This window comes from Phodopus roborovskii, unplaced genomic scaffold, assembly GCF_943737965.1.
Source record: "Phodopus roborovskii unplaced genomic scaffold, PHOROB, whole genome shotgun sequence".
Lineage (NCBI taxonomy): Eukaryota > Metazoa > Chordata > Mammalia > Rodentia > Cricetidae > Phodopus > Phodopus roborovskii.
Genome location: NW_026126575.1, coordinates 1,995,820 through 2,022,404, shown reverse-complemented (window position 1 = coordinate 2,022,404; position 26,585 = coordinate 1,995,820). Strand labels below are relative to the sequence as shown.

General features: G+C 44.1%; 2 protein-coding genes across 2 annotated transcripts in view; one reads left to right on the top strand and one right to left on the bottom strand.

Annotated features, from left to right (window-relative positions):
* Kbtbd12 (kelch repeat and BTB domain containing 12) overlaps positions 1-20,434 on the top strand; it is a 67,260-nt gene extending 46,826 nt beyond the window's left edge. Inside the window, exon 5 of the mRNA XM_051203387.1 lies at positions 20,152-20,434. Coding sequence (XP_051059344.1) covers positions 20,152-20,345 — 194 coding nt within the window. The 3' untranslated portion in view covers positions 20,346-20,434. The remainder of the gene's footprint in view (positions 1-20,151) is intronic.
* Mgll (monoglyceride lipase) overlaps positions 1-26,585 on the bottom strand; it is an 883,522-nt gene that overhangs the window by 239,648 nt on the left and 617,289 nt on the right. The gene's annotated exons all lie outside the window — the stretch shown is intronic.

Sequence of the window (26,585 nt, the reverse complement as noted above, 5' to 3'; positions counted from 1 at the left end):
CAGCTGCAAAGAAAAAAAATGAATGACCTCATGAGCTCCCAAAGCCCGTTTTTAATGAATGAATTGTCATTGAGATTTTATGCAAAATAGAGTAATTGGATGACAGCATGCTCTTGTCACCTAGAGTTGTCACCAGACCTAAAGAGACTGTGTTTTTTTCTCCTTATGTGACAATACACAGATAGGGCTTACTTTTCCATTTATTTATCTAGGAAATCAAAATCAAGGAATTCCCTCCTCCCCTTCCCCTATATAGACAACATCTCACTCTGTGACCCACAGTGGCCTGAATTCACTGTTACCCAGGCTAGACCTCAGGCTAGACAACCTTCATGCCTCAGCCTATCAAATGCTACAATGACAGGCATGAGCCACCAGGCCTAACTCCTGATCTCTTAATATTGTCAATTCTGTAGAAGTTTATTGAAATACCCTCTTGAGATCTTCAACATTTGATTTGAAAGACAGATACATTAGCACACAATGAATAGTGATTTGTCCTTGGGTGAAGTTGAACACCTTTATTTCCCTCTAAGTTCCTAAAATAATAGCAGAGTAGATATGGTCTAAGAAGAGAAGAAGGACAAAAGCAACAGAACACTGGAAGCTGGAAAGCAGATGAGCATGTGGCAGTTAGACCTGAGACAGTTTAACCCTAAACTAGGAGAAAGGAAAGGAGAGCAGGTTGGTACCACAGAGTCCCATATACCCTGAGAAGCTGGCAACAACAGGTGGCTTTGGGTGGAGGAGTAAGGGTGATACTCAAAGTGTGAACAGGACCTGAAAGACAGGAAGCCACCCAATCACCTGTCCAGATCTCACAGAGAGACAGAGCTTTCATCCCAAAAGGGACAGAGGTGAGGACGGGTCCTGAGGTCATACTAAAGATGGGAATTAAGAGAAAGATCACACTGAGTTGAGATCCCCAGCTATCTTCCTTCCCGGACATCTAGAATGCTGACAGTTTCACCCTACAGAAATCATGATTGCAAGTCAGTCCACCTATGATGAGAGTCATAGAAAAACATCCCATGATAATCCCATGCCCCCACATGCATGTGTTTGTGTACATATATTTACACACATATATGTGTCTGTGTATAAATATATTTGTTTTGACCAGGTCTCACTACGTAGTCCTCCCTGGCCTTGAACTTGTAGTCCTTTTGCATCAGCATTCCAAGTGCTGGGACTTGGCTAGTCATGTTTAAAGCAAACAGCTAAACATCATAGACACTTGAGGAAAATGTACAAAACAGAGTAGTTCAGAAGATCAGGGACTGTGCCAGGAGAAGCTGCAACCTGAGAGATGAAGTAAATGCTATGTTGAAGGAACAGGGAATGGATAGTGAAGAGATTTCCTGGAAATTGAATCTATACTAGAAATGTTAACAAAGATAGTTGATGAAATTGGGGAAGAGAAAGGAAGCCCAGGAGGCCCAGCCTTGGAGAAGCAAAACCTCTGGCAAATAGAACAGAAAAAGTGGACAGGAATGTGTCATCCATAGAGGAGATGAATAAAAATCCCAGAACTGAAGTCAATAGACTAAAGAAAACTACCAAATGCCCTGGGAAGCAGGTTAAAAACAATCCAAACCAAAGCACTGCGACATTAGAGACAAACATTTAGTGCCAAAATGTTCTAAAGAGAGGAAGAGTTTTATCCAAAGTACCAAGAATCAGACTTTTGAACTGTGATGTTGGAAGCGAAAAGGAAATGAAGCAAATGCATTCAGGGGCTCTGTGAAAAACTACTTTCCACCTACAGTCTGAAACTGGTGCGCTATTGGTCAAGGTTGAGGGCATTCTCAGAGTGTCTTCTCCTCTGTGTCCTTTTGTAAAAATCAAGATGTTTTACCAAAACTGTAAAACAGAAGAGAGTAGATCCCACAAAAGTATTAAACATAGTGGGGGGAAAAAGAGGAAACTCCTGAAAGGATGAGAGGAGACCCCAGAAAAACAACTGCTACACAGAGACTGGGGAGCAGCACGGACCCGAGCAGTCTCTGCACTGTGGGGAAGAGGGCGTCAGATCCAGTGTGTGTGACTGAACCCTGGTCCTCTGCAAGAGCAACAAACTCCTAACTGCTAAGCCATCTCTCCAACACCTAAATCACAGTGCTTTTAACGTTTAGATACTGAGAGCATTGCAGTGAAAGCTAACGAAAGCAAAGCAGCATCAAAGAAAACACCATGTTTTATTCCTTCAATATCCACTGTGGCTGAGCCATAATGACATAAGAACTAAATGTTGAGCTAACCAATATTGTGCCTCTGTTGTCCTATAAAATTGGGAAGGTAGAAAGTAGGTAGGCAGGCTAAGACTGAGAGATGTAGCTAAGTCCTACATGGGAGGTCTAAAAGTTCTCAGTGACACTGTCTTTATCTGTTTCTGTGTCTATCACAAGCCTATAAGAAAAAGCTTATTTAGCTCACTGTTTTGGAGAGTAGAAGTGATCCCAAGTGTTTGGCGTCCAGTGAGACAGAACTCCTTGGGTGGGTCACTGCATGGTGGATGGTGTCATAGTGGCAGTGCATGCAGAAGGGAGAAGTCATGTGGCAAAACAGGAAGCCAGATTAACTCTGGAGCTATATTCGTTATTATTGTTTTGTGAGACAAGGTCTCACTATGTAGCTTGCATTGGCCAGGAAGTCACTATATGCACCAGGCTGGCCTTGAACTTACAGTGAGCCTCCTGCCTCTGCCTCCTGAGTGCTACAGTAATGGACATGAGCTACTAGGCTGTACTCAACCAACCTGGACATTAGTCAGAGGCCCCCGTGAGTTCTGCACCAACCCCTTCTAGGAGAGCAATCCCAGGGTCTGCTCACCTTCTACAAAGCCCTCTCTTAGAAGCCCTGCCACCTCCCAGCGTCACCACTCTGGGGACAAGTTTCCTGCCCATGAATCTCTGGAGAGAGAACAAACTCAAAGAGTTTTTAAAGCACAGCCGCCTTCATCTGAGAAACCAAGAATGAAGTGTTAGAAATGGTATTTATAGGGCTCGAGTCAGTGCCGGGAGATGCCGAGTGGGAAGAGGAGCAGTGGGTAGGGAAAGCTTCTTCAAGGAATTACAGGGATGAAGTCATCTGACCCTCCATATCACTATGGAACTAGGAAAGCTAGAACAAAGTTTGCAATATGAAAATCAGGTGTGAATAAAGAGGAATAGCAGGGAGAGCACCAAGGACTCTGCTGGAGATCAGTCCCTGGGAGCTTGTGGGGTTCTGTGTCTTCCAGGCAAAGACACGGGCTGCCATAGTTCTGAACTATTTTTTAAGCATTTCTGTATAGCAGATGATCTTAGAAGACACGTCATCTCCCTCCATGACAAAGGACAGACATGCTTACTGGTCCTTGTGATTTCTTTCTAGCACTCACAAGTGTTGGCTGGCACTCTTCAGGTAGGTACTTCTGTGAGACTGTGAGCTCAGATAGCTGGCATTTAAAATGTTGGCATGCAGCAGCAGCAAAAGGGCCCTGTCCTTCATGTGTGGCTCAGGAGTCCCCATCTTCTTTGGCACCCTTGCAGCAAACTAGCTTAGAAAAACCCAGAACCTCACAGTCCTTGATGGAGTCCTAAATCTCTCCCCAGAGGCTTTCTTCTCCACCTCTAGCATGGGCTGAGGAAGCCAGTGTTGTTTCAAGGACAGAGTTTATAACACCAGTCTCTCACACTGTCTTACAAAACATAAATGAGGGGACAATTCTCAAATTATTCTGTGAAGTCAGTGTTATGCTATTTTTTTAAAAAAGAAGAAAAAAACAAAGCTTGGAAGCTAGGGAAATGGCTCAGTCAGTAAAGTACTTGCCATGCAGGCTTGGGGACCTGAGTTTGATCCCTCAGTACTTATATAAGAGGATAGAAATACTCCTATAATCCCGCAGCTAGGAAAGATCCCTGTGCCTTGCAGCACTAGCCGAATGAGTGAGTTCAGAGAGCAGGGGCTGGAGAGATGCTTAGCAGCTGAGAGCACTGGCTGTTCCTCCTCCTCCAGAGGACCAGGGTTTGGTTCCCAGCACCCACATGGCAGCTCATAAAGACCTGCAACTCCACTTCCAGAGGATCTGACACCCTTTTCTAGCCTCCTTGGACACCAGGCACACATGTGATGCACAGAAATCCATGTAGGAAAAACACCCACACAATTAAACATTTTTAAATAGAAAGTAAGAATAAATCAGGTTCAGGGCCAATGAAGGAAGTGACTTGATATCACTCAGGCCTCCATGTGTGCACTCACATGCACATAGACCCATATACATGGCACATATGCACGTATAGACACCAAAAACAAATCAAAGATTGCAAATGCAAATCTCCTCAACATAATACTAGCAAACTGAATCCAGCAACATACAAAAGGAGCTATGTATCATGACCAAGCAGGATTTTCCTAGACACTGAAGACTGGCTAATTTTCTGAAAATTGATCTGTATAACACACCTATTAATAGAATAAAAGAAAAGTTGGATGATCATCTTAACAGATGACAAAAGAACTCTTTGGTTTTTGGGTTCCCCTCCTCCCCCTGTGGTTTTTTGTTTTTTGTTTGTTTGTTTGTTTTTAAAAGAAAGAGAGAAAGAGAATAGGAAGTTTTTTTGGTGGGTAGGGAGGTGGATAGATGATGAGTTGGGGAAAGGAAAAAACATGCCCAAAAAATATTAAATGAAAAAAATTAAGAAAAAAAACTTACATAGAAATGCAAGAGACATAAGAGCCTAAATTCTCACTTCGAAGCTATGACAGTCCAGACTGTGGGGTTCCAGCAAATTACACTGAAGGGCTCAGTGGGAAAGCCCTGAGCATTCAGAAAAGAAGTGACCCCTTCTGTTATAGTCACTTGGTTTGCAACACAGCTTCAAAGATAATTTAATTGGAAAAGGATCTTTTGCCATCAGATTGTACAGGAATGATTGGATATACACATGCAAGAGAGTGAAACTGGACCCCACCTCACACCATGTACAAAGATGAACTCAAGAAGGATGAAAAAAAAATGTAATTATCATAGCTAAAACTACCAAGTCTTAGAAGAAATGTAGGCATCTTTTGGGCTTTGAATTATACAATGAATAGGCAAGTTGTTCTAAAAGCATTAAAAACAAAACAAAAAAATATGCAACTGACAGAGAATTATAAGTACTATATCTGACAAAGAAGAGTCATATCTAGACTACATAAAGAAATCTGACTCAATGGGTGGTGATGGTGGTGGCACACACCTTTAATCCCAGCACTCAGGAGGCAGAGGCAGACAGATATCTGTGAGTTCAAGGCCGGCCTGGTCTATAGGACAAGTTCCAGGACAGGCTCCAAAGCTACAGAGAAACCCTGTCTCAAAAAACCAAAAATAAATAAGTAAATGAAATTTGTCTCAATAACAAAAAGACAGATCACCAACTTTAAAAAAATATATTTCTCCTATTATTTGAGACTACAATATAATCATATAAGTTTCCCTTTCTTCTCATCACACCCTCCCATATAACCTTCTTAACTGCATAAATACCCCCTGATCAGTCTGTGTAATGTTACTTATATGTATGTTTTTCAGGGCTGACCATTTGGCATTAGTTAACCAGTTGGTGTGCTCTTGGGGAAAGACTGTCTCTCCCCCTCCCAATGTTCCTCAGTTGCCTGTAGCTCTTGGTGTAGGGAGGGAATCACCAATTTGTTAGTTGACAAAGAACCTGAATAGCCACTTCTCCAATGAATGTAAACCAGTGGCCAAGTGCTAGACATCATCAAAACTACAATGAGGTCATACTTCATCCCCACCAGAGTGACTGTCACAAAAGGCTAGATAGTAGTTGACAAGGACTGGGGAGGTGAGAACCCTCATACACCACTGGTGAGGGTGTAAGTGCAACTGCTGTGAAACTTAGCCAGCACTTCCTTAATAGGTTAAACCTCCAGGGGCCCGTGTGACCCTGCCCCTCCAACTCCATCGCTACACAGAAGCTCACATGGGAGTGTCTACACTGTAGTGTTGTAACAGCCCAGAGGTGGAAACAACCCACGTACTTGACAACTCATGAATGGCTAGACAAAAAAAGTTCTTTATTCATACAGCAGAATAGCATATAGCAGAATAGCAATAAAATAGGGAACTAACGTGTGCTCTAATATAAGGGAATTGTGAAAATATTACTCTAAGGGAGAAGACGGTCTCCATAGATCATCTTGACATTAATACACTTGCTGCTATTCCATTAATAGGAAATGCCCAGGGAGGGCAGAAGTGGGTTTGTGGAGGACAGGGGGCAGGGAGAAGGGGAAGTGACCATCACACTCTCTCCCAATGGGTTCTTCATCTCCATTCTCCTTTAGGGCCAGACCCCAAAGCTGACCCTTAGAGGAAAGAAAGGAGGGAAAGGAGGGTAGTTCTTACTTTTTCCTTTAAAATTAACATTAGTGCATATAATTCATATAACATTCATTCCCTAAAAGAAAAAAAAGTAGGGTTTTTTTGTTTTGTTTTTGTTTTAGCATGTTCACAAAGTTTGTGTGACCACTCCCCTCATCTAATTTCAGAACATCATCAACCCCCAAATAAACCCCGTGCTTTGCAAGGGAAGAGGCAGAAATAACTCATCCCAGAGATGAAGACTGTGGTGGCAGATGACACCTAGTGGCAGACACCCATTCCATCTATAAAAATACCCAAAAGATGACAGTTTTGGCCCTAGGAAGGCAGGTGATTCTTTTGTCCATGCTTGGCACCTATGAATCCTGCTTTTCAAGGGACCACATGAGCTTGGAATGTGGGCATTTTGTGAAAACCTTGAGCTCTTAGAAGACATTGGATTCAGTTCATCAGAGTTTACTGGTGCAGGACCCCTCATTCCTACTACAAGGCAGGCACTTATGTGTGACCTACAACTACTCCTTCCCCCAGGATTGCAAGGAAGCTCTGCAGGCATGCAGGGGAGCAGCAGGATCTGCTGCATCTCCTTTGCAGCCCATCCCTGGCTGCCGAGATTTCATCCACATCCAAGCCTGTGATGTTCTGCTTTCAGAGCACCTGGACTCAACTCAGCCTCCACCAGCTTCCCAGGAACCCAACAGTTCCACATCAGAGTCATTCCTTCCACATCCTTCCTTCACTGGGAACTGAAAGGGCTTCCTGATTCCCCTATCTGCCAAGCAGAACTTTCTTTTCATCCCTGTCCTCTCCAGTGAAGTTCAGCCTAGCCTTAGTGGTGACACTATGGTGGCTGCCAAGCACAAACCCAACTCAGATGCTGCATAATACATAATACAGCACAGTGTTGACAGTGCTGACAGCAGCCTTCAGCACTGTGCACAAAATCATTCATTTATTCCCACAACAGCCTACAAGGGTGATCACCTTTATACATGCAGAAACTGATACACAGGAGGTCACACAGATGGTAAATATTGAATTTGGAGTTCAGAGTCACATACAGGTAGTCTGGCCCCAAAAGTTTGCTTCATAAATGGTAGGCTGGCCTGTCACATTAAATTATAGTATTTGGTATGGAGGTTGAGCATTGATGTTATTTAAAGGATCTTTAAAGATTGTTTTTATATTTATTTACTGTGTGTGTGTGTGTGTGTGTGTGTGTGTGTGTGATGTATGTGGAGGTCAGAGGACAACTTGTGTGAGTCAGTTCTCTCCTCACACCATGTGGGTTCCAGCGATGAAACTCAGGTCATCAGGCTTGATGACAAGACATTTACCTACTGAGCTACCTCAGCACCCCTACAAGGAGTTTAGATTACTATAATATGCTTTTGAGGTTGAGAATTATCACCCTGGATGATGCCTGTTGGATTTCATATTTTTATTGAATGCAATTACATGATAAGCTTTAATTAGCTGCAACCCTGAAAGGCTTAACTAAAGACAAAATAAATGAGTTGCTGACCGAGCTGCTTAGTTAGACTGGAGCATGCCCCTTAGAAGTGGAGGAGCAGAGGAACTTCAAAGTGAACCCAGGAGCCTACTGCTTGCTCCCAAAGCCTGTGAGCTCTCAAGGACTGGCAGGGAGCCACACCCAACACATTATAACCACACTTCTAAACACCAATGGCAGCGAAAAACCTTTAAAGAAGTGAGAGAAAAGCAACAGATAATGTGTGAGAAAATAGATACTAAGATGTCCAGATTTCTCAAGCCAAGGATGGGACACCATTCCTAAAGGACTAAAGATAAACAAATACCTAAAAACCTGTAGCCTGCAAAAATGCTTGGGACCAGAGCAAAGCCAAGCCAAGACACTCCCTACACGAGGGAAAAAAACTTGTAGCAGACCTGTTCTTGAAAAGAAAGTTCCTAAAAATGAAAAACAAATGATACCACAGAGAAACCTGGAGAGCAAGACATTGGTTCAGTAGTAGCAGTTGCCCAGTATGTGTGTGGTCTTGATCCCAGCTCCAGAATTATAGGGGACAGTGGCTCAGAAACCCAGAACCTCAGGAGTCAATGAAGAGACACACAAACAGTAAATATCTGGGTACATGTAGCATAAATTTAAAAATGTGTGACTGTTTAGAGTGAAATTATAGCATTCCCTGATAGTACTCTCAGTGTGCATTTCTAATCCACAGAAGGGCCATCTACCTCTCTGTGGTAAGGGAAGGGACTTGTATAGTAGGAATATTCCTATACTCTACTTAAAGTAACAATGTGTTAATTCAGAATGGCCAACTGTGTATACAGCTGTTTGTAAAGTGTATAATGAGCCTTACAGAAACTACTAAAATATAACCAGAAAACTACATGGAGATGTGGGATTTTTAAACCTCAAGATAACTTAAAAATGGAAATTGGAAATGTTCACACAGTTTAAAAACAAAGATAGGGATGAGAAAAATGATTTCCTAATTAATTAGACCCAAGTTTAAGAACATTAATATCAAATATAATAGCCAAAACTAGGGATTTGGAAACTGTAGCCCACCCCTGGTAGATACAGTTCACTGTGTTTTATAAATAAAATTTCACTAGAAACTGAGTCTATTTACTTACTTATTGTTTCTGGCCATTCTCTTGTCTGTGGTCTAATTAAATTAACTAAAAGATAAAGACTATTAAGACTAAATAAACTGCACCCAACTATATAGACTGTCTGCAAAAGTCAGATTGATGCTTGGTGTGGTGGTGCACCCCTATAACCTCTCAGTACCCAAGGTTGAGTCAGAGGATTGTGAGTTTGAAGCTAGCCTGTGCTACATGGTGATGAGACCTTACTTCAAAAAAGAAAAGAAAAGAAAGAAAAAAGAAAAAGAAAAAAGAAGGAAAAAGAAAAAAAGAAATCAAATATAAACATAACTGCATGGGTGGTCAAAATCAAAAGATGTGCTGGATGTGGTGGTGCACGCCTTTAGTCCCAGCACTCGGAGTCAAAGGCAAGTGAATCTCTGAGATCAAGGCCAGCCTGGTCTACAGATCGAGTTCCAGGACAGCCAGGTGTTACGAGCATGTTTTCCTACCAGCCTGGTCCCACAGCCGCGCCAGCCCCAAATAACACACAGAGACGCTGTATTAGATATAAAGCTGTTAACCTGTTATTAACATTTCTTATTGGCTAGCTCTGTCTTAAATATTAACCCATTTCTATTAATCTAAGTGTTTCCATGTGGTCTATCCTACTGGAGAGAGGATCTGGACCTGTGTTCTCTCAAGTCCTACATGTTGAATCTCCTCCTACCTCTCCCAGAATCTTCCTTCTCTCCTAATCCCACCTATCTTGTTTTCCTATTGGCCAACAGTGTTTTATTCATTAACCAATACAGGAAACATATTTACAGAATGACATCTCCTATCAGCCAGGGCTACACAGAGAAACCCTGTCTCAAACCAACAAAACAAAAGCCAAAGGCTGAAACTGGTAGCAGTGGCACACCTCTACCCCACACTTGGGAGATGCCGGCAGGAGGACCCTGCCTCAAACATGCAAGAGGGAGGTATGCTGAAGAGATGGCTCTGAGGGTATAAATCTAACAACATATATTGAGGATCTGTGTTTGGAAAGGCTAGACAAATGAACTAGAAGAACCAAAATGATTTTCAAACCAGAAGAATAAAGTGAGAGTATAAAGTGAGAGTGTAAAGCCAGTCTTTAACACAGGGTGAGACTGGTGACAGGAAGTGTCTTAGTCAGGGTGTCTAATGTTGCAATGAAACACTGTTACCAAAAAGCAAGTTGAGGAGGAATGGGTTTATTTATTTGGCTTACACTTGTCCATCACTAGAGGAAGTCAGGACAGGAACTCAAGCAGGGCAGGATCCTGGAGGCAGGAGCTGATGCAGAGGCCATGGAGGATGCTACTTACTGGCTTGCTTCCTCTGGCTTGCTCAATCTGATTTCTTAAAGAAGCCAGGACCAGCAGCCCAGGAGTGGCACCATCCACAATGGTCTGGGTCCTACCCATCACTCACTAAGAAAATGCCTCACAGAAGGATCTTATGGAGACATTTCTCAGGTGAGGTCCCCTCTTTTCAGATGACTCCAGTTTGTCAAGTGAACATAAAACTAGCCAGGAAAGGAAGGACACACACACAAAAATGAGTTTTTTAAAAATCAAACATCCATAAATAGACCCAAATAAATGTGACAGATTGTTTTGTTTTCCTTTCCTTTGTTTTGTTTTGATATACAATCTCATCATGTAGCCCTGGCTAGACTAGCCTAAGTATGTAGACCAAGATAGCCTTGAATTCCCGCCTCTGCCATTTAAGTTCTGGAACTAAAGGCACACACCACAATTCCTGGCCAGAAATTTGATATTTAACAAGTATATAATTGATTGAAGTAAGGGTAATGGTCAGAATTGATATTGGGTAGCTCAGTGACACTTACCCCCAAGCCTAACAACTTGAATTTGATAGGTGAGAGAGAGCCAACTCCCACCCAACAAATAAGGAAACAAAACACTGAAATAAGTCAATGGGTATAAGATTTGCACAAACTCGTCACCAAAGTAGACCAACAAATCTGAAATAAGATGTTCAACACCATTTCCTTAGGAAAATGTGAATTAAAGTTGCCATAAGATACTACAAACTGGCTGTGTGTCTGGCTCTCCCAAACGATTGCTGTGCCTCGGGGCCCAGGTTTCAACAGACTTCTTCAAGATGCCGTCTCAGATGGAGCATGCCATGGAAACCATGATGCTTACATTTCACAGATTTGCGGGGGACAAAGACTACTTAACAAAGGAGGACCTCAGAGTGCTCATGGAAAGGGAGTTCCCTGGGCTTTTGGAAAATCAAAAGGACCCCCTGGCTGTGGACAAAATAATGGAGGACCTGGACCAGTGTAGAGATGGCAAAGTGGGCTTCCAGAGCTTTTTGTCGCTGGTTACAGGGCTCATCATTGCATACAATGACTATTTTGTAGTACACATAAAGCAGAAGGGGAAGAAGAAGTAAGCCACACGGAGCCCTGGTCCTCCTTCCCACAGGGTCCCTTGAGGAACCTGCCTCACTGCTCCTGAGGAGCAGATCAGGACCCTCAGGAAATGTGCAAATAACATCCAACCCCAATTCAACAAGCAGAGAAAGAAAAGTTAATTCAGTGACAAAGAAGCTTTGGGTTTTTATATTGTTTGCATCCTGCTGCCCTGCCCTCAATAAAGAGAGTCTTTTAAAAAAAGGTACTACAAACTATTTGAATATTTGAAAAGGTAAATATTTTAAGACATTATTTGACAATTAGGTCTTGACCTAATGAGAATGTTAAGCAAAACAGACTCTCTTTCATTCCTGGTGAGAATATAAACTAAATAGCCACTCTGGAAAACAACAAAACTAAAATACACTTACCCTTTAACCTGGTACATGAATATCTTTCAAGTTTTAATTTCGAAAACTGAGCAACTTACAGGTCCTTAACGAGATGAACAAAGAAGCAAAGTGTGGTAAACTATACAGGGGACTAGCACTCAGCAATGCAAAGAGCCCACCAACTGAATACTGCAGACAGTTGTGAGCGCTAGGAACTGAACTAAGGTCTTCTGGAAAAGTAACTGCTGAGCCATCCCTCCAGCCCATTTTGCATTTTTAATGCTTCTATGTGACTTAATAAAAACATCCCAAGCTTTTGTAGTACATACCTTTTGTCACAGCACTTGGAAGGTAGAGGAAAGTGAATCACTGTGAATTTAAGGCCAGCCTGGTCTACAGAGTAAGTTCCAGGCCAGCTAGGACTACACAGAGAAACCCTGTCTCAAAAAATAAAAACAAGATCTTACCATATTCAATACTTCTACAAATAAATGTAGGAAAGCTAGGAATGTGTTTCCAGTCTATTAATGAAATGTCAGTTGTCCCTTGATCAAAAGTAACTTTAGGGTATATTCTTTCAACTAAATGCATGGCCCAAGCATGTATGCTAACACACATCCCTATCCTTATGATCCCTATCTTGTGTGCACTATGAGATCACAAAGACCTTCTGTATGGATAGGCTGTCGCCTGCCTGTCCTGATGCTCCTCTACTCCCTCCTTTTTTCCTGAGCCAAGGTTAGTTAATTTGTTGCTTTCATCGACAGGCAGCTTCCTTATCACCAGAAGAGCAGGTTAAATCCTAACTGGGAAGAAGCCAAAGTAGCCTGGACCCTTCATTATTTACCCACACACCCAGTAGGTCAGAGCAGTGTGGGCAGTGAGATGGTTCCTTCCCCTCTTCAGAGTCATTCATATGCAGGACAGACTATAGAGCACGTACACAGTAAGATGGACATTGAAATAAGCCTATATCATGGTTTCGGTGTGAACTGCTCCTCCCAGGCTCATATATGTAAAGACTTGGTCCCTGGCTGCTGGGGCTGTTTTTGGGAGGCTATGCAACTTTTAGGAAGGAGGGTCTAAACAGGAAGAAGGCCTCTGAGGAGCAGGCCTGCCTTCAGCCTGTTTTCTGGTATGCCTACAAGTGATGTAGCAGAGCAAGCCAGTGCTCATCGCACCATCATACCTTCACCACCATGATGGACTGTGTTCCCTCCAACCATGAGCTCAAAGAAAAAAAAAATCCTTTTTCCTTAGGATGCTCTTGTCAGAGAACAGAAACTGAAGAAAGGGAGCATAAGCATAAGAATAAAGGGAGAGGTGAGGCGTGTCCCCAATAACATTCCTATTGGGCTGGGACAGCTCAGAGGTTAATAGTGTGCACTGCTCTTGCAGAGGACTTGAGTTCAGTTCCCAGGACCCAAGTCAGGCAGCTTGTAATGACTTAAAACTCCAGGGGACTCCACATCCTCTTCTGGTCACCGTGGGCACTATTCATGCCCACACAGAGACAGATACACATGCACATAATTTTAAAAAATCTAAAATGTTTTAAATAATAACACTATTCCTATAACAGCAAAGCAGCCAGTTAGCATTTCACTGATGGGCAAATCAGTGGAAAACAGTGTATGGTCCCCCAAACACTGTTTCCAGTTTTCTGATTGCATTAAAAAGTAACTGTAGATGAAAATGGTCCCTGATGTTTCCACTGAAATACCTCCCAGAGCACAGAGCACACCCTAAAAAACATCATGGGGTACATCCCAGAGCAGTCTGCCATATACATGGACTTTCATTAATTTATTTACCCCCTGGTACAGCTGAACCCATTTTCCTGAGACAGTGTTCTTGAACCACGGGCTGCTGGAGGTGTGGCCACGGGTTTGCTGGCTCCTTTAGGGAATATGATGCTGCTGTATGTGGTGCATCTATTTTTGGGGACTAGCTGGATTGAAAAGAGCTGACATGGGGTTTAGCCTCCTGTTCCTTTTCCTCGTTAGTGTGGTGCTATTTCACCCTAAGTAGGTCAACTCAAATCCCAGCCCTTTTTCCTTGTTCTCTGAGCCCTGAGCTCAGAAGTACCAAGAGTGACACCGAGAGGACAAACTGAGCTGCCAAGCCAGCCTGGTGGAAACGGTAACACTCTGGAGTCACAAAGATGTGCACCCACCCTCTTTCTGAGGAGAAGCCTGTCTGGGTATCATCTCTCTTTTATGATTAATACTGTTTTTTTTTTATTCTGTGTCAATTAAATAACAGACTTCCAGGAAAAAAAAATCACTGGGAAAATGAGTCCAGAAAGACAACTGACTGCAATTTTAAGAGGTCTGCCTGTGCTCATTTGAAGTAAAACAAAAGAAAACCAGCAATTAAGTGCGTCAGTGCTAAAAATCACATCCCAAGACAGTCACCATGAGATGAGCAGTCACTCCAGCTTAGAGGAGGAATAGGCTGACACGGCTGTGCTATGTTGTGTTGGCTCTCTCCTATTCTTGCGGAGGTGGTGCAATGCTTCCTCTTCCTGAACCCATGTCCTGCAGCCCCAGGGTTGGGTCAAGCATCCTCCCCTTTCTGCCACTAAGAAGGGGACACTGCAGTGACAACAAGGGGCAGTGTTGGCATTCTGTTCCCAGTCCCCCAGTCTGTGGGTTGCTGCACTCCCAACAGACCCCAACGGTGCCACAGGCTGCCAGACCATTCCCGTCACCACCCGAACCCTGATGAACAAGCATAACCCTTTTGCACTTAACACAGCTTTGAAATATGGAAAGCAGAAACTACTGGAAGCTGAAGGATACAAATGGATGGGCTTGAAGATGCCTTTCTCAGAAACCCAGAGATCAGGTTGCTAGAAACTAGAGCAAAAGGTTTAGATGTGAGTTGTCCAATAGGACCGTCAATAACCACATGTGACTTTTAATTTTAATGTATGCTAATAACAATTAAAATTAAAGTCAGTTCTTCAGTTTCACTAGCAACAGCCCAAAGTGCTCAGCATCTCACGTGCCTGGCTGTGTTGGCCAGCACAGGTAAGAGTGCACCCCTCAGCCCCTCAGTACAGAAAGCCCCTTATGGAGCACTTCAACAAAGACAAGGAGAATAAGTTTAGTTCATAGAAGTGTGGAACCTCTGGCATGGGCATGCCTTTAATTGCAGCACTTGGGAGGCAGAGGCGCTAGGATTTCTGTGAATTTGGGGCCAGTCTGATCTACATAGCAAGTTGCAGACCAACTGGAACTATACCCTCTATCAAAACAATCAAAAGTATAGAGCACTACACTGAACAAATAAGGAATGAGTTCCTGTTGGACACTATGAGAATATACATGATAAATAAAGCAAAAGAAAATTGCAATTATTTTCCAGAGTAGAAGTTATAGAAACTGTAAACCTGTCCCCAGTGCAATTACAATTTGAAAAACTTTTTAGCTGTTTTAGGGACCAATGAAGCTTGTCCTTGTCACCAAGACTGACAACCTAAGTACAGTCTTTGGAACCCACATGGTAGAGGGAGAGAGTCAACTCCTCACACACAAAAACACAATAAATATATTTGTTTTAAAATTTTTATTATCAAAGGATAGACAAACACCAATGCATTCATACTTACAATTCAGCTTTTTTTTTTTTTTTTTTTTTTTTTTTTTTGAGGCAAGGTCTCACTGTATAGCTTTGGCTTCCCTGAAACTTGAAACAGATCAGACTGGCCTTGAACTCAGAAATGTGCCTGCCTCTGCCTCCTGAGTGCTGGAATTAAAGACATGTACCACCATGTTTGAATATCAGCCAAAGCTACATTTGTGTAGTTTTGGCTGTCCTAGAACTCTATCTGTAGGCCAGGGTGGCCCTGAACTCATAGAGATCCATCTGCCTTTGCTTCTCAAGAGCTGGGATTAAAAAATGCACCACCACCACCAGACAATCAGTTTAGTTTTTTAAGACAAGGGCATCAGATCCTCTAGAGATGAAGTTACAAGCGGTTGTGGGCCACCAACTTGGTGCTAGGAACCAAACTTGGGTCCTCTGCAAGAGTACACTCTTAACTGCTGAGCCAGCTCGCCACTGGAAAATCTCAAACATTCTAAACAAGCATTGAGTTAAAACAGTGTGCATTTTGAAATGACAGACTGTGGAGAAATTTGAACCATACACGGCAGATCTTCTAGATGATGGCAGAGCCCTCAGAAGAGGCCCTTGCATATGTGAGAGGATATGAAGGTTTACGGAGAGTGTATCTATCAGCTCCCGTGTCAGAGGGCAGAGAAGGAACTCAAATAGAATAAGAGAGACTCTCAGAAACAGCTATCAGCTTGGCACAAACGTGCAGTCACACTTTTCAAAGTTCTTGATTTGAGGTCAGAAGTACAACATGATTTCCTGCTTTCCATGCAGGCAGTATATTCACTGGGATTTCACAAAGATAATAAATCCTCCTGAGCCCCAAGATCAAGAAATCTATCTAATTAGCTTCTAATTAGGGTCTCTGCCGTAAGCCCTTCCCAATTTGATCTGAAATTATAGTATATAAACTCAATCAAAATCATACTAATTCTTCTGTTCTGTTCTGGGGATTAAACCAAGGGCTCGTGCATGCCAGCCAGGCAGTTGCCCTACCCCTGAGCTGTATCACTAACCCTCTTTTTTTTTTTCTTTCCACTTTTTATTTGGACACAGGGTCCCACTAAATTAACCAGATTGGCCTTGAATAATACCATCCTCCTGAAGTAGAATCAAGTAGAAAAGCCTAAGTATTAGATAGTGATTTATTCATTTATTTAGTGATTTACTTGAAGCACTACTTGTACTGCCTGTTTGCTAAGCACGACCTCACTTGCTACCTGGAACAGAATGACCTGGAGGGACAGCTGAGACAATGGGCCTCTGCCCTTAATGGCCTGCTGACTGCCACACACACTTCTGTAAAATGCTGCTTGCTTGCCCACTCCACCTTGTGGTTTTAGAGTATAAAATGAGAATACAGTAGACCCATCATCCAAGCCTTTCAGGAGAGGTCCCTGGCTGCAGTCCATTGGTGGCCTCTCCGCTCTTCCATCTCACTGGTGTCGGGGTGCTTATTCCAGAAAGATTCCCCTAGCAGTCTACTGCAAGAGCCACAGCAACTAAATTATCTACCTTTATTTTCCTTCTGTCTGAAGTACTCTTAAGAGAAATGTAAGAATCAGGCCATTCCACTCATGGATACTTCATCAGCCATCTTTGACTGGGTGACTGGGTGGATGTGTGAACTCACCCATGCTAGTGCTGCAGCGAAGGGTCCACGGTATTGCTCACACAGTTGTCAGTGACGCCCCTCCCTCACCAGATTGCAGGTGGCATCAGGAAACCTCTTTCATGTGTTTGCTCACATCCATGATCAAAGGGCAAACAGCCCTGTACCCCTCACTCGGACCTGTCACTTCTCCCTCTGCTAACCTCTGCCTGGCGCTCTCCAGCCTTCTGTTCAGCACAGTCTCCAATTCAGTACTGCACCTGTGAGGATCTCTCCTAGGGCTCAGTGTACAAGTAGGCCTGAGTGAGAATTGGGACTCTTCACCCCTGGAGAGCTGAGGCTCCCAGAGATTGTCCTGAGTGCATTCCTCCTGAAGATTTCAGCATTTCATTTCCTCTGGCTTCAACATACTCCATTTTGAACCTTCTGGCCTTGGTGCACACCAGGGGTCAGCGACTTTTTCTTAAAGGGCCAAGTAGTAGAGACTTGGTACGGACCCTTTGGATTCTCAGTTGGCTCCTTCCCTCCAAGCTAAAATCTCAGAAAGAATAAATGCAGTTGACCCAGCCCAGTCCTTGGTGCCCAGGGTGCAAAACAGTTCTCTGTACCCTGAATCCATACCTACCAGGAGCTATCAGCCATGGCTACATGGATGAACACATGGCCACCAGGCTGCCCTTCCGGGAAAGACAGGCCACCCCAGAGGCCAGCTGTGGCCTCTGTCCATTGTCCAACAAAGCACAGGCTTAAGGAGATGTATAGTGAGTAGAAGAACAAGGGACCGAACAAATACTTGGAGAGTAAATAGCTTGATTTTTAGAAAAGTATTTGGGGTGGGGATGTAGCTCAATGGAGCCCTGCCCAGCATGTGTGAGGCCCTGGGTTCTAGGAATCCCCAGCACCTGTGAGTGAATGAATCAATAAATGAATTAATGACTAACTAAAGCAGGAAAGCCTGCATTTTAAATATTTGCTTTTATTGCCACCTGCTGGCCAGAACTAGTATCAGGCTAAACTTTTGTTAATGAGGAAATGTACAAAGAGCCATTTTCTAAGAAAAGCCGTAGTTTCTTTAAAAAAAAAAATTACTATTCTAAAATTAACATTTTATTTATAAGACAATTGTGTAAAATTTTGTTTATATTTTATATATGTTACATGAAAACATTTTATAGGAAACAAAGTTGGTATTTTTATTTTAAAAAAGGAAAACACAGATTTTTGTTTGTTTGTTTGTTTTTTTCAAGACAGGGTTTCTCTGTGGCTTTGGAGGATGTCCTGAAACTAGCTCTTGTAGACAAAGCTGGCCTCGAACTCACAGAGATCCACCTGCCTCTGCCTCCCGAGTACTGGGATTAAAGAAGTGTGCCACCACCGCCCAACTAAAGACAGATATTTTAAATGTCTTTATATAAAGAATATTTTAAAAATCAATATGAAAATATTAAGGGAATGAAGAGATGTATTGGTAGTAAGGAACACTTGCTGCTCTCAAAGAGGACCTGAGGTCAGTTTCCAGGACCCACAGGACAGCTCATAACTATTTCTAACTTTAGCTCTGAGGATCTGATGACTTCATTTAGGCTCTGTAGGTAACATGCACACACATATACATAAAGATAAATGATTAAAAATCCACCAAACAAAAAAACCTAGACAGTAATAGACACCTGATCTTTGGGGGAAACCTAGCCTGTGCCTACCTTCCACTGCATGACCAATGAATGGTGTGCCTTGTCCCCTGACTCTGGGACAATGTTACACTAGGCTATTTGTCTCCTACAATTCCTCCTGGCCATGCTTCGCTGACTGTCACATACTGATCATCACAATCAGAGCACAGGACATTTATCCTACATTGCTGCATTTGCACACTTGCCAAGTGTGGTTGCATCTACCTTTTTCTACCTGCAGACCCATCCAGAAAGTACCCCTCTGGAAGCCAGTGACGTCTCATTGCAGGATTGTAAACCCTGCTGTTATCAGTCCAGGAACACTGGGGTATCTATGATGGGTCTTCCTGAACCTCACCCACATCTTTCTCAAGCCCCCTTTACTAAGTTCTCAAGTTGCCCAGTGTTCTCATGCTGTCTGCTTCCTGCCCACATCCTGGCTGGGTGTCAGTATCTGTCCAACTATATGTCCAGAGAAGGTGATGACTGTGTCAAGGTCACACTACTCAGGTTGTCCTTCCTCTTGTACATACGGAAATCAAGACAACTCCACAGCACCAGAACACCCCTTCCAATGTGACACAGAATTGTATTCTGTCAATACCTGCATAATTTTTAAAGATACATTCACTTTCATTTTATGTGTGTGTGAGAGTGTCTGCCTATATGTGTGTGTGCCATATGTGTGGTGTCCCAGGAAACCAGAAAAGGGTGTTAGATCCTCTGGAACTAGAGTTACAGGTGGTTGTGAGCCGCCCCATGTAGATGCTGGGAACTGAACTTGGGTCCTCTGCAAGAGCAACAAGTGCTTTTAACTGCTGAGCCATCCCTCCAGCCATGCTCAGACAAATTTTTGATGTAAGCTGCATGGTAGTCTTGTTGTGAAAATTCTAATTGGTCTTAATAATAAAAACCGGAGTCAGATATAGGAGTTAATGCTGAAAGATCAGAGAAGCAGAGCAGCCAGCCACTAGTTCTTACCCTTACGGAATCCTCGGACAAAAAGGATGATCCTGTCCCTATGAATCTTTAGACTGGATGCTATCTCGAGGAAACTTCAGACCAAATGCAATGAGCTCCTGTCTCCTCCCACCTTATATTCCTTTCTCTGCCCAGACAGATCACTCCTGTATCCAACTCCGTAGTGCTGGGATTAAAAGTATGTGACTCCAAAGTACTGGGCTTAAAGGTGTGTGCCAACACTGCCTGGCTAACTAGAGGCTTAGCTTCATACTCTGATCTTCAACAAGCTTTATATGTTAGATTACAAACAAAATATCATCACAGTAGTCTTCTTTAAATTCTTAAATATTCAGACACATGCTTCCACTGTCCTAAAGTACCTTTTTCAGTGGTTTGTGGATTAACCCTCAAAGAGAATGTAGTTGGATAGAGTGGTAACAGCCTCTGAGCTTAACACACTCTTGCTTTTTTTTTTTTTTTTTTTTTTTTTTTTGTCTTCCTACTTTGCTACCTTTCAGATCGACATGAGGTTATCTCCAAAGAGATTTTGGAGCTGGACCCTTGGGAGAACCAGTGGAATGTTGTCGCCATCAACGTCCTCATGCATGACAGCTATGATGTCTGCCTGGTAGCTAGGATGAACCCCCGAGACCTCATCCCACCACCATCAGATCTGACTGAAGAAGGTGGTGACCACAGAGGGCAAAGATGAGGATTTCACAGCTGGAGGAGCCGTGGCCTGGCAGCCAGGTCTCAGATGCAAGACGCAGCATACTGTGTGTCGCTGACATTCTCATTGCATGCATAGTGGCCCCAGTGTAAAGCTGTACCGAACAATAGCAGGGGTGGGTGGTACAGGGTCTTCCCTTAGGGGCATCCCAGCCTGGTAAAGTAGATAGGGCAGTGCAGGACAGATGGTGAGGGTTCATAGGAGTGGGACAATGAGTGCGAGGAAGGCAGCACCCTGCTCTGCTAGGGACCCGGAACACTGCCAAGCAGTTCCATGGGTGCTTTTGATGATGAGGATGTGGGAGTGGCCAGTCAAAGGCCCTAAAGAAGGAAAGCTGGTGCATGCCTGTGGCATCTAGTCCAGCCTGGTCACACTGCTTGCAAACAGGATTTGTTCCAAAGAGCAGAAAGGTTATAACTAGGTGAACAGTGCCTGAAAGAGGAAGGAGCCATCTCTCTTGGAACTTTGCCCCAGCTTTGTCTCTTAGAACTATCCTGACTTGCAGCAGCAGTGCCCACTGTGAGCTAAATGTTTATACCTGGAACCCAGCTCTGTTGCCATGAGCCACAGTGAGCAGAGCATTCCTGGACACAGAGGACACTCAGGGTTAGTACTGTGTGACTAGACTAAACTGGATGCCCAGGGCCTCTGCCCAGCTCTCAGCTGCATGGGACCTTCCTCAGGTTGAGGTTGGCTGAACACAGCAGGTCTAAACATGGGGACCCAGGCTCTGAGTAAGAGAGAAGAGGCACCCATTGGCAACCTGCTTCCTCCTTCAGATTCCTCCCCTGGCTAGGAGGGTAGGTGATGCCTACTCCAGCCCAAGCAGGGTACAGTGAGCTCTCCCCAGATGTGCAATTACACATGGAAACCATTCTGTTTTCTCCCATTCATATTTCTGGATGCACAGCAGATCCATTTGGTGGCTGGTCCCCAACGACTTCACAAGAGCTCCTGTGTAAGGAGGGAAGGTGCCCTGGGATCTTCCCAGAGAACCGCAAACCCTGCATGGGGACAGATTGTGCTCTCCAGGTTCCAACCTCTCCCTGACAGGAGAGGCAGGTTCAGTCAAACTGGAGCCACCTGCAACTTGTTTCTGACACCAAGGTGGGAATTCTGGGGGCCTAGCACAGGTGCATCCCCAGAAGGCTGCACTCTGAGAGGCAGGGATCATGTCTGTCTCTCTGAGGTCACTCTAAGTCCCTATTGCAGTATCTCGCCCATGGGTGGAGTTTTGGGAGACAGCAAGTCTAAACTAAGGTCAGTCTCTGAGCTGTCTTGAACTACCAGTTCCAGCATCTTCATTCTGCCCCCTAGTGGAGAGTGATAACCTTTCTCAGGCAAACCAGAGCTGCTCCACCAATTGGCCCAAGCCAGTCTTGGGAGAGGGTCTCTACAGCCATGAGTCCCCTTTCAGAATCCCTGTCCATGCTCACCCACTTGGCGTGATAGAAGCTGCCTGTCACCTGGATCATGGGTTTCAGTGGCTTATCTTCTGAAGGCACTGGCCACTTGGTAGCCTGGACCATGGGCAGAACTTTCCCAATCTTACCTTCCTCCTACACAGATGGGAAGGAAATCCCCACATCCTTTACAGAGTTGGTGTGTGGACTGAGTGAGAAAATGCTGAGTGAAATACTGTGTTAAACACAAATACCAGGCTTTAGCTACTAGCCTTCATGCTGCCACCATGACCAGCATTTCCCAGGTCAAAGTACAGAACAGAACTGAACTGAACAGAAACCAGGACCTTAGAGGATCTCAGATTTCAGGGAGAGAAGATGGTTCTCATTTCCCCAGTGCTTAGCATCTTGGGAACATAAGTAGAGGCCTCCAGGGCATCATCAGGTACTGAGAGCCATCCTGGGCTAGGACACAATTGCTGTCAACAATAGGAAGTATGGTAAGGGAACTCCCCAGGGAATGCTGGGGGAGAGTGGCTAGTCTGGGACGTGTCCCAGAGGTGGAGGAGAGGCAGGAGCTGGGTATATCCTCAGGTTTTTCCCCAGCAGGCACATCCACGGTCTCAGATGTCTGTGTGAACACCCTTTGTTCTACATCCAGAACCCAGAGTACAGACTTGGGCTCCAGTGCTCACTCTCAGCTGGGGCTTCTAAGTCTGACTTCCTTATTTGTGATTCAAAACAAACCTCACTGCCCTCCCAGAGAACTATTGTTAGAGATTCCATTTGAACAGACCTTCCTGTTACTCCTTCACTGTCACTGAAGGTCTTCTGACACTGCAGGAAGGCCCCTTATAAAATGTCTACTACTGGGGCTTCTTATCTTTGTGACGCAGGATTGCTGGATGCAGAGTGAGGAAACACAATAGGGAAGTAATTTGGATGCTGGGCTGATAAAGGATGCAGCTGTCAGCCTCACTGACTCAGTTTGTGCTCAGCAAGATGCAGCATTGTTCTCAAGCTGACTTTATAATGAAGAAATGCTCTGACTGAAGACTTATAAAATACGTTTTTGCTAATGAACAATTGCCTGCATTTTGGTTGTCATATTGTGGGTGAGTGTAAGTTTCGGTTGAACAAGAATCCTGGTGCCTGGTAAATATGGTGGCCTCAGAGCAGATAGGGGAATGTCATGTCAGAGAATTAACATCCAGGACAGAGGCAGGTGGGGAGATGGGCAAGGGGCAGCAGGTGGCCTGCTTCCAGGGCAGTGCAAACTCTGGCCCTTCTCTTCATGGCCCCTCATTCTACACAAAGCAGATGGGCAAATACAGCCCCCTCCCCGCCCCCTTGAGACAGTCTTGCTATAGCCCAAGCTGGCTTCAATTTTGCAATCCTCTTGCCTCTGCCTCCTGAGTGCTGGGATTACAGGCATGCACCACCACACCCATCTATAAAGTTTCATCTCATGAGGTGAAAAGCCAAACCCATCTCAGTAGGCAAAAATGCCAGGAGCCCACATTTCCCGTGTTACTATATAACCTCAGGGGAACAAGATAACCATGGATTCTGAGGTTTAAAACAGCACAGACTCATCCCCATTCAATCCTGGAACTCAAGAGTCCCTGTGAATCTCCATGAGCTAAAGTCTATGGCAGTGAGGCTGTGACTCTTCTGGAGACTCTTCTGTTTCTGCCTCCAGAATCTGCTGAGCTGTCTTATTCTGAGGCCCCTTCCTCCATCTCCAGAACCAGCAACCACACAGCCAGTCCTACATCTTCTCTGTCTCTCTCTTTCACTTTCCAGGACTCTATGATTAAATTGGCCTGCGGACCATTCAGGGGACTTCTTGATTGGTGACTTTAGTCTCTACCATGTAACAAAATATATGCAGGTCCTGGCACAGGTGTGATGTGGTAAGGGAATAATTTTCCTGCCTATCATACTTGAAATCCTTTATGTGACCCACACAAAAGTCCACACAAATATGTGAATATCTTATTCCCCCACCCTCTCTTTTTCTGGTCAGGAAACACCAGGAAAATGGCAGCGGTATCAATACAGATGCCCTGGCACTGCCAGCCTGTGAAGACACAGCAAGAGGTCACCTCTACTCCCCAGAGGGCCTCTAGGAGCAGGGATGTCTGGAACTGAGGAGCCACCATAAATAAAACCTGTATAGCAAAAGGGAAAAGTGGGCAGAGAGCCAGGTCATGATGACTGCAGAATACCCAAAGTAAATCATCCCAGAAGTCAGCCTTGCCTCTGGCCCTTTCAGGTTTGTTAGTCAACGTCTCATATCCCTTTGTGAACCATCCCAAGGCTTCTTAACAGTGGCACCAGGGAGGAGTGCATCATTAGCAGAAGGTAGGGGTTCAAAGGGTAGGAGAGTCATAGGTTGTGCAGTTGACTCTGGCCCTTGATTGGGCACTCCAGCGTTAAGTCATACCTATTACACCTGGGCATGGGTCTGAGCAAATGCAGCTGCCTTGTGCAGTCTTGCTGGGAAAGACTCCACATGCTGGAGCCAGTTGCTACCTCATTGGATCTTCATGAGTCTGTTATATGGGACCTATAATAAGGCCCGGGGAGGCAGAGACACTCCTGTTGAAAGAGCCAGTTAGAAAACAGAGCAGGGACTCCAGCCAGGGAAGCCAGTAGGCTAACTTCAGGTGTTCACTGTCACTCCTCTCCTCTAAATCCAGTCCCCAAGTTTCACCCTCAGCTCTGCAGCAAACCATCTGTGGCCTCCTCCTTCCCCTTCCCATCCCCCTATCTTGGGTGGATCACATATCTTCCCCTTCAACCCTCCTTCCCCCCAGCTCATCACTTTATTCCAGCCCCCAAATGCAACAGGCATTCCCTGGGAACCCACTGCCCAGCCTGTCAGAGAAGCAAGTAGATGAACTTCATACCTTCCCTTCCCCTCCTTTTCTCCAAATCCAGTCTCCAGTCTCACCCCTGGCTCTGGAGAAGACTACTTGCCCCCCCCCCCCGCCACTCTCTGCCCCAATTCTCAGGGAACTGAGAGGAGCCTGGTGGGAAAACCCTGCCTTCTTCCCTCCTGTGGGCATTTTCAGTCCACCCCCCCCCCACACCTATCCCCATTCATAAGTGCCAGCTCCCAAATCCCTGAAGCCCCAGAGATCACACCTATCAAAATCCCATTAGAATTCCCTACCAGGTAGCACATAGCCACCACACCCTCCTAAGAATGAGAAAGGGCAACAGAAACCAAGGGACAAAATACCCACCCAACAAAGACCAAGACCAGATAACAGGACCTGGAACTACAATCATTCCAAACCCAAATGCCTAGACACCAGCATAAAACCACAATCAATAACAACTGTAGTCTTTTTGTTTTGTTTTTTATTCTTTCAGCATTTTGAGGGACCACCAACCAGCTTCCAAATAAACATTTGGAGACTTATTCTTCCTCATGAATGCCTGGCCTTAGCTTGCTTTATTTCTGGCCAGCTTTTCTTAACTAATTATCCCATCTACTGTTTCCCTCTGGGCTTTTAACTTTCTCTTTTCTAATGTCTGTCTTTACTTCTTACTCCATGACTGGCTGGGTGGCTGTGTGGCTGTGTGACTGTGTGGCTGTGTGACTGGGTGGCTGGGTGGCTCTGTGTGGCTGGGTGACTGTGTGTCTATGTGACTGGGTGGCTGGGTGGCTGTGTGTCTGTGTGGCTGGGTGTCTGAGTGATTGGGTGGCTGGGTGGCTAACCCCTTCTCACTTTTTACCCCTCCCTTCTACCAATATTGATTCTCTCAGTCCTGCCTGTCCATTTATTAGACCAATCATATGTTTTAGGCAGGCAACGTAACACAGCTTCACAGAGTTAAACAAATATAAAAGAATGCTGAAGAGGGAGGTTTCTGTCCCACATGGTCCACAGTTGCTTTGCCCCAAATAAACACACAAAGACATATTAAATGTAAAATCTTTGTCCCATGTCTTAGGATTCTCATTGGCTAGCTCTGTCTTAATTATTAATGCATCACTACTAATCTGTGTATTTCTATATGGCCTTATCTTACCAGAGAATGCATGGTGCAATCATCAACCAATAAGAGAAACATATACTCATCAGGACACCCCCCCATCAGAATGTAACACATCTTTGCATCATTAAACAAATATTCCACAGTATAAAAGGATATAACACATCTTTAACTAATATTCCACAACAATCAGGACAATATGTCTCCACTAGAGCCCAGAAACCCTACCATGCTAGTCCCTAGGAATTGCGACATAGCTGAAGCACAAAACAAAGACATTAAAAATAGCCTTTATGGATATGATGGAGGTACTTAAAGAGGAAAGGAATAAATCCCCTAAAGAAATCTGTGGAAACACAATCAAACAATGGAAGGAAATGGATAAAACAGTTCAAGACCTGAAAGTGAAATTAGAATAATTTCATAAATAAAGAAAAATCAAACTAAGGGAAATTTGGAAATGAATAATTTAGGAACTCAAACAGGAACCTCAGAGATAAGCCTCACCAACAGAATACAACAGAATACAGAAGTGGAAGAGAGAATCTCAGGCACTGAATACACGAGAGAAGAAATAAATACCTCAGTCAAAGAAAATGTTAAATCCAAAATACTCCTGGCACAAAACATCCAGGATATCTTGGACACTATGAAAAGACCAAAACTAAGAATAATAGGAATATAGGAAGCAGAAGAAACCCATGTCAAAGCACAGAAAATATTTTCAACAAAATTTCCCTAAAAAGGAGATGCCTATCAAGGTACAAGAAGCATACAGAACACCAGAAAAGAAATTCTTTTCAGCACA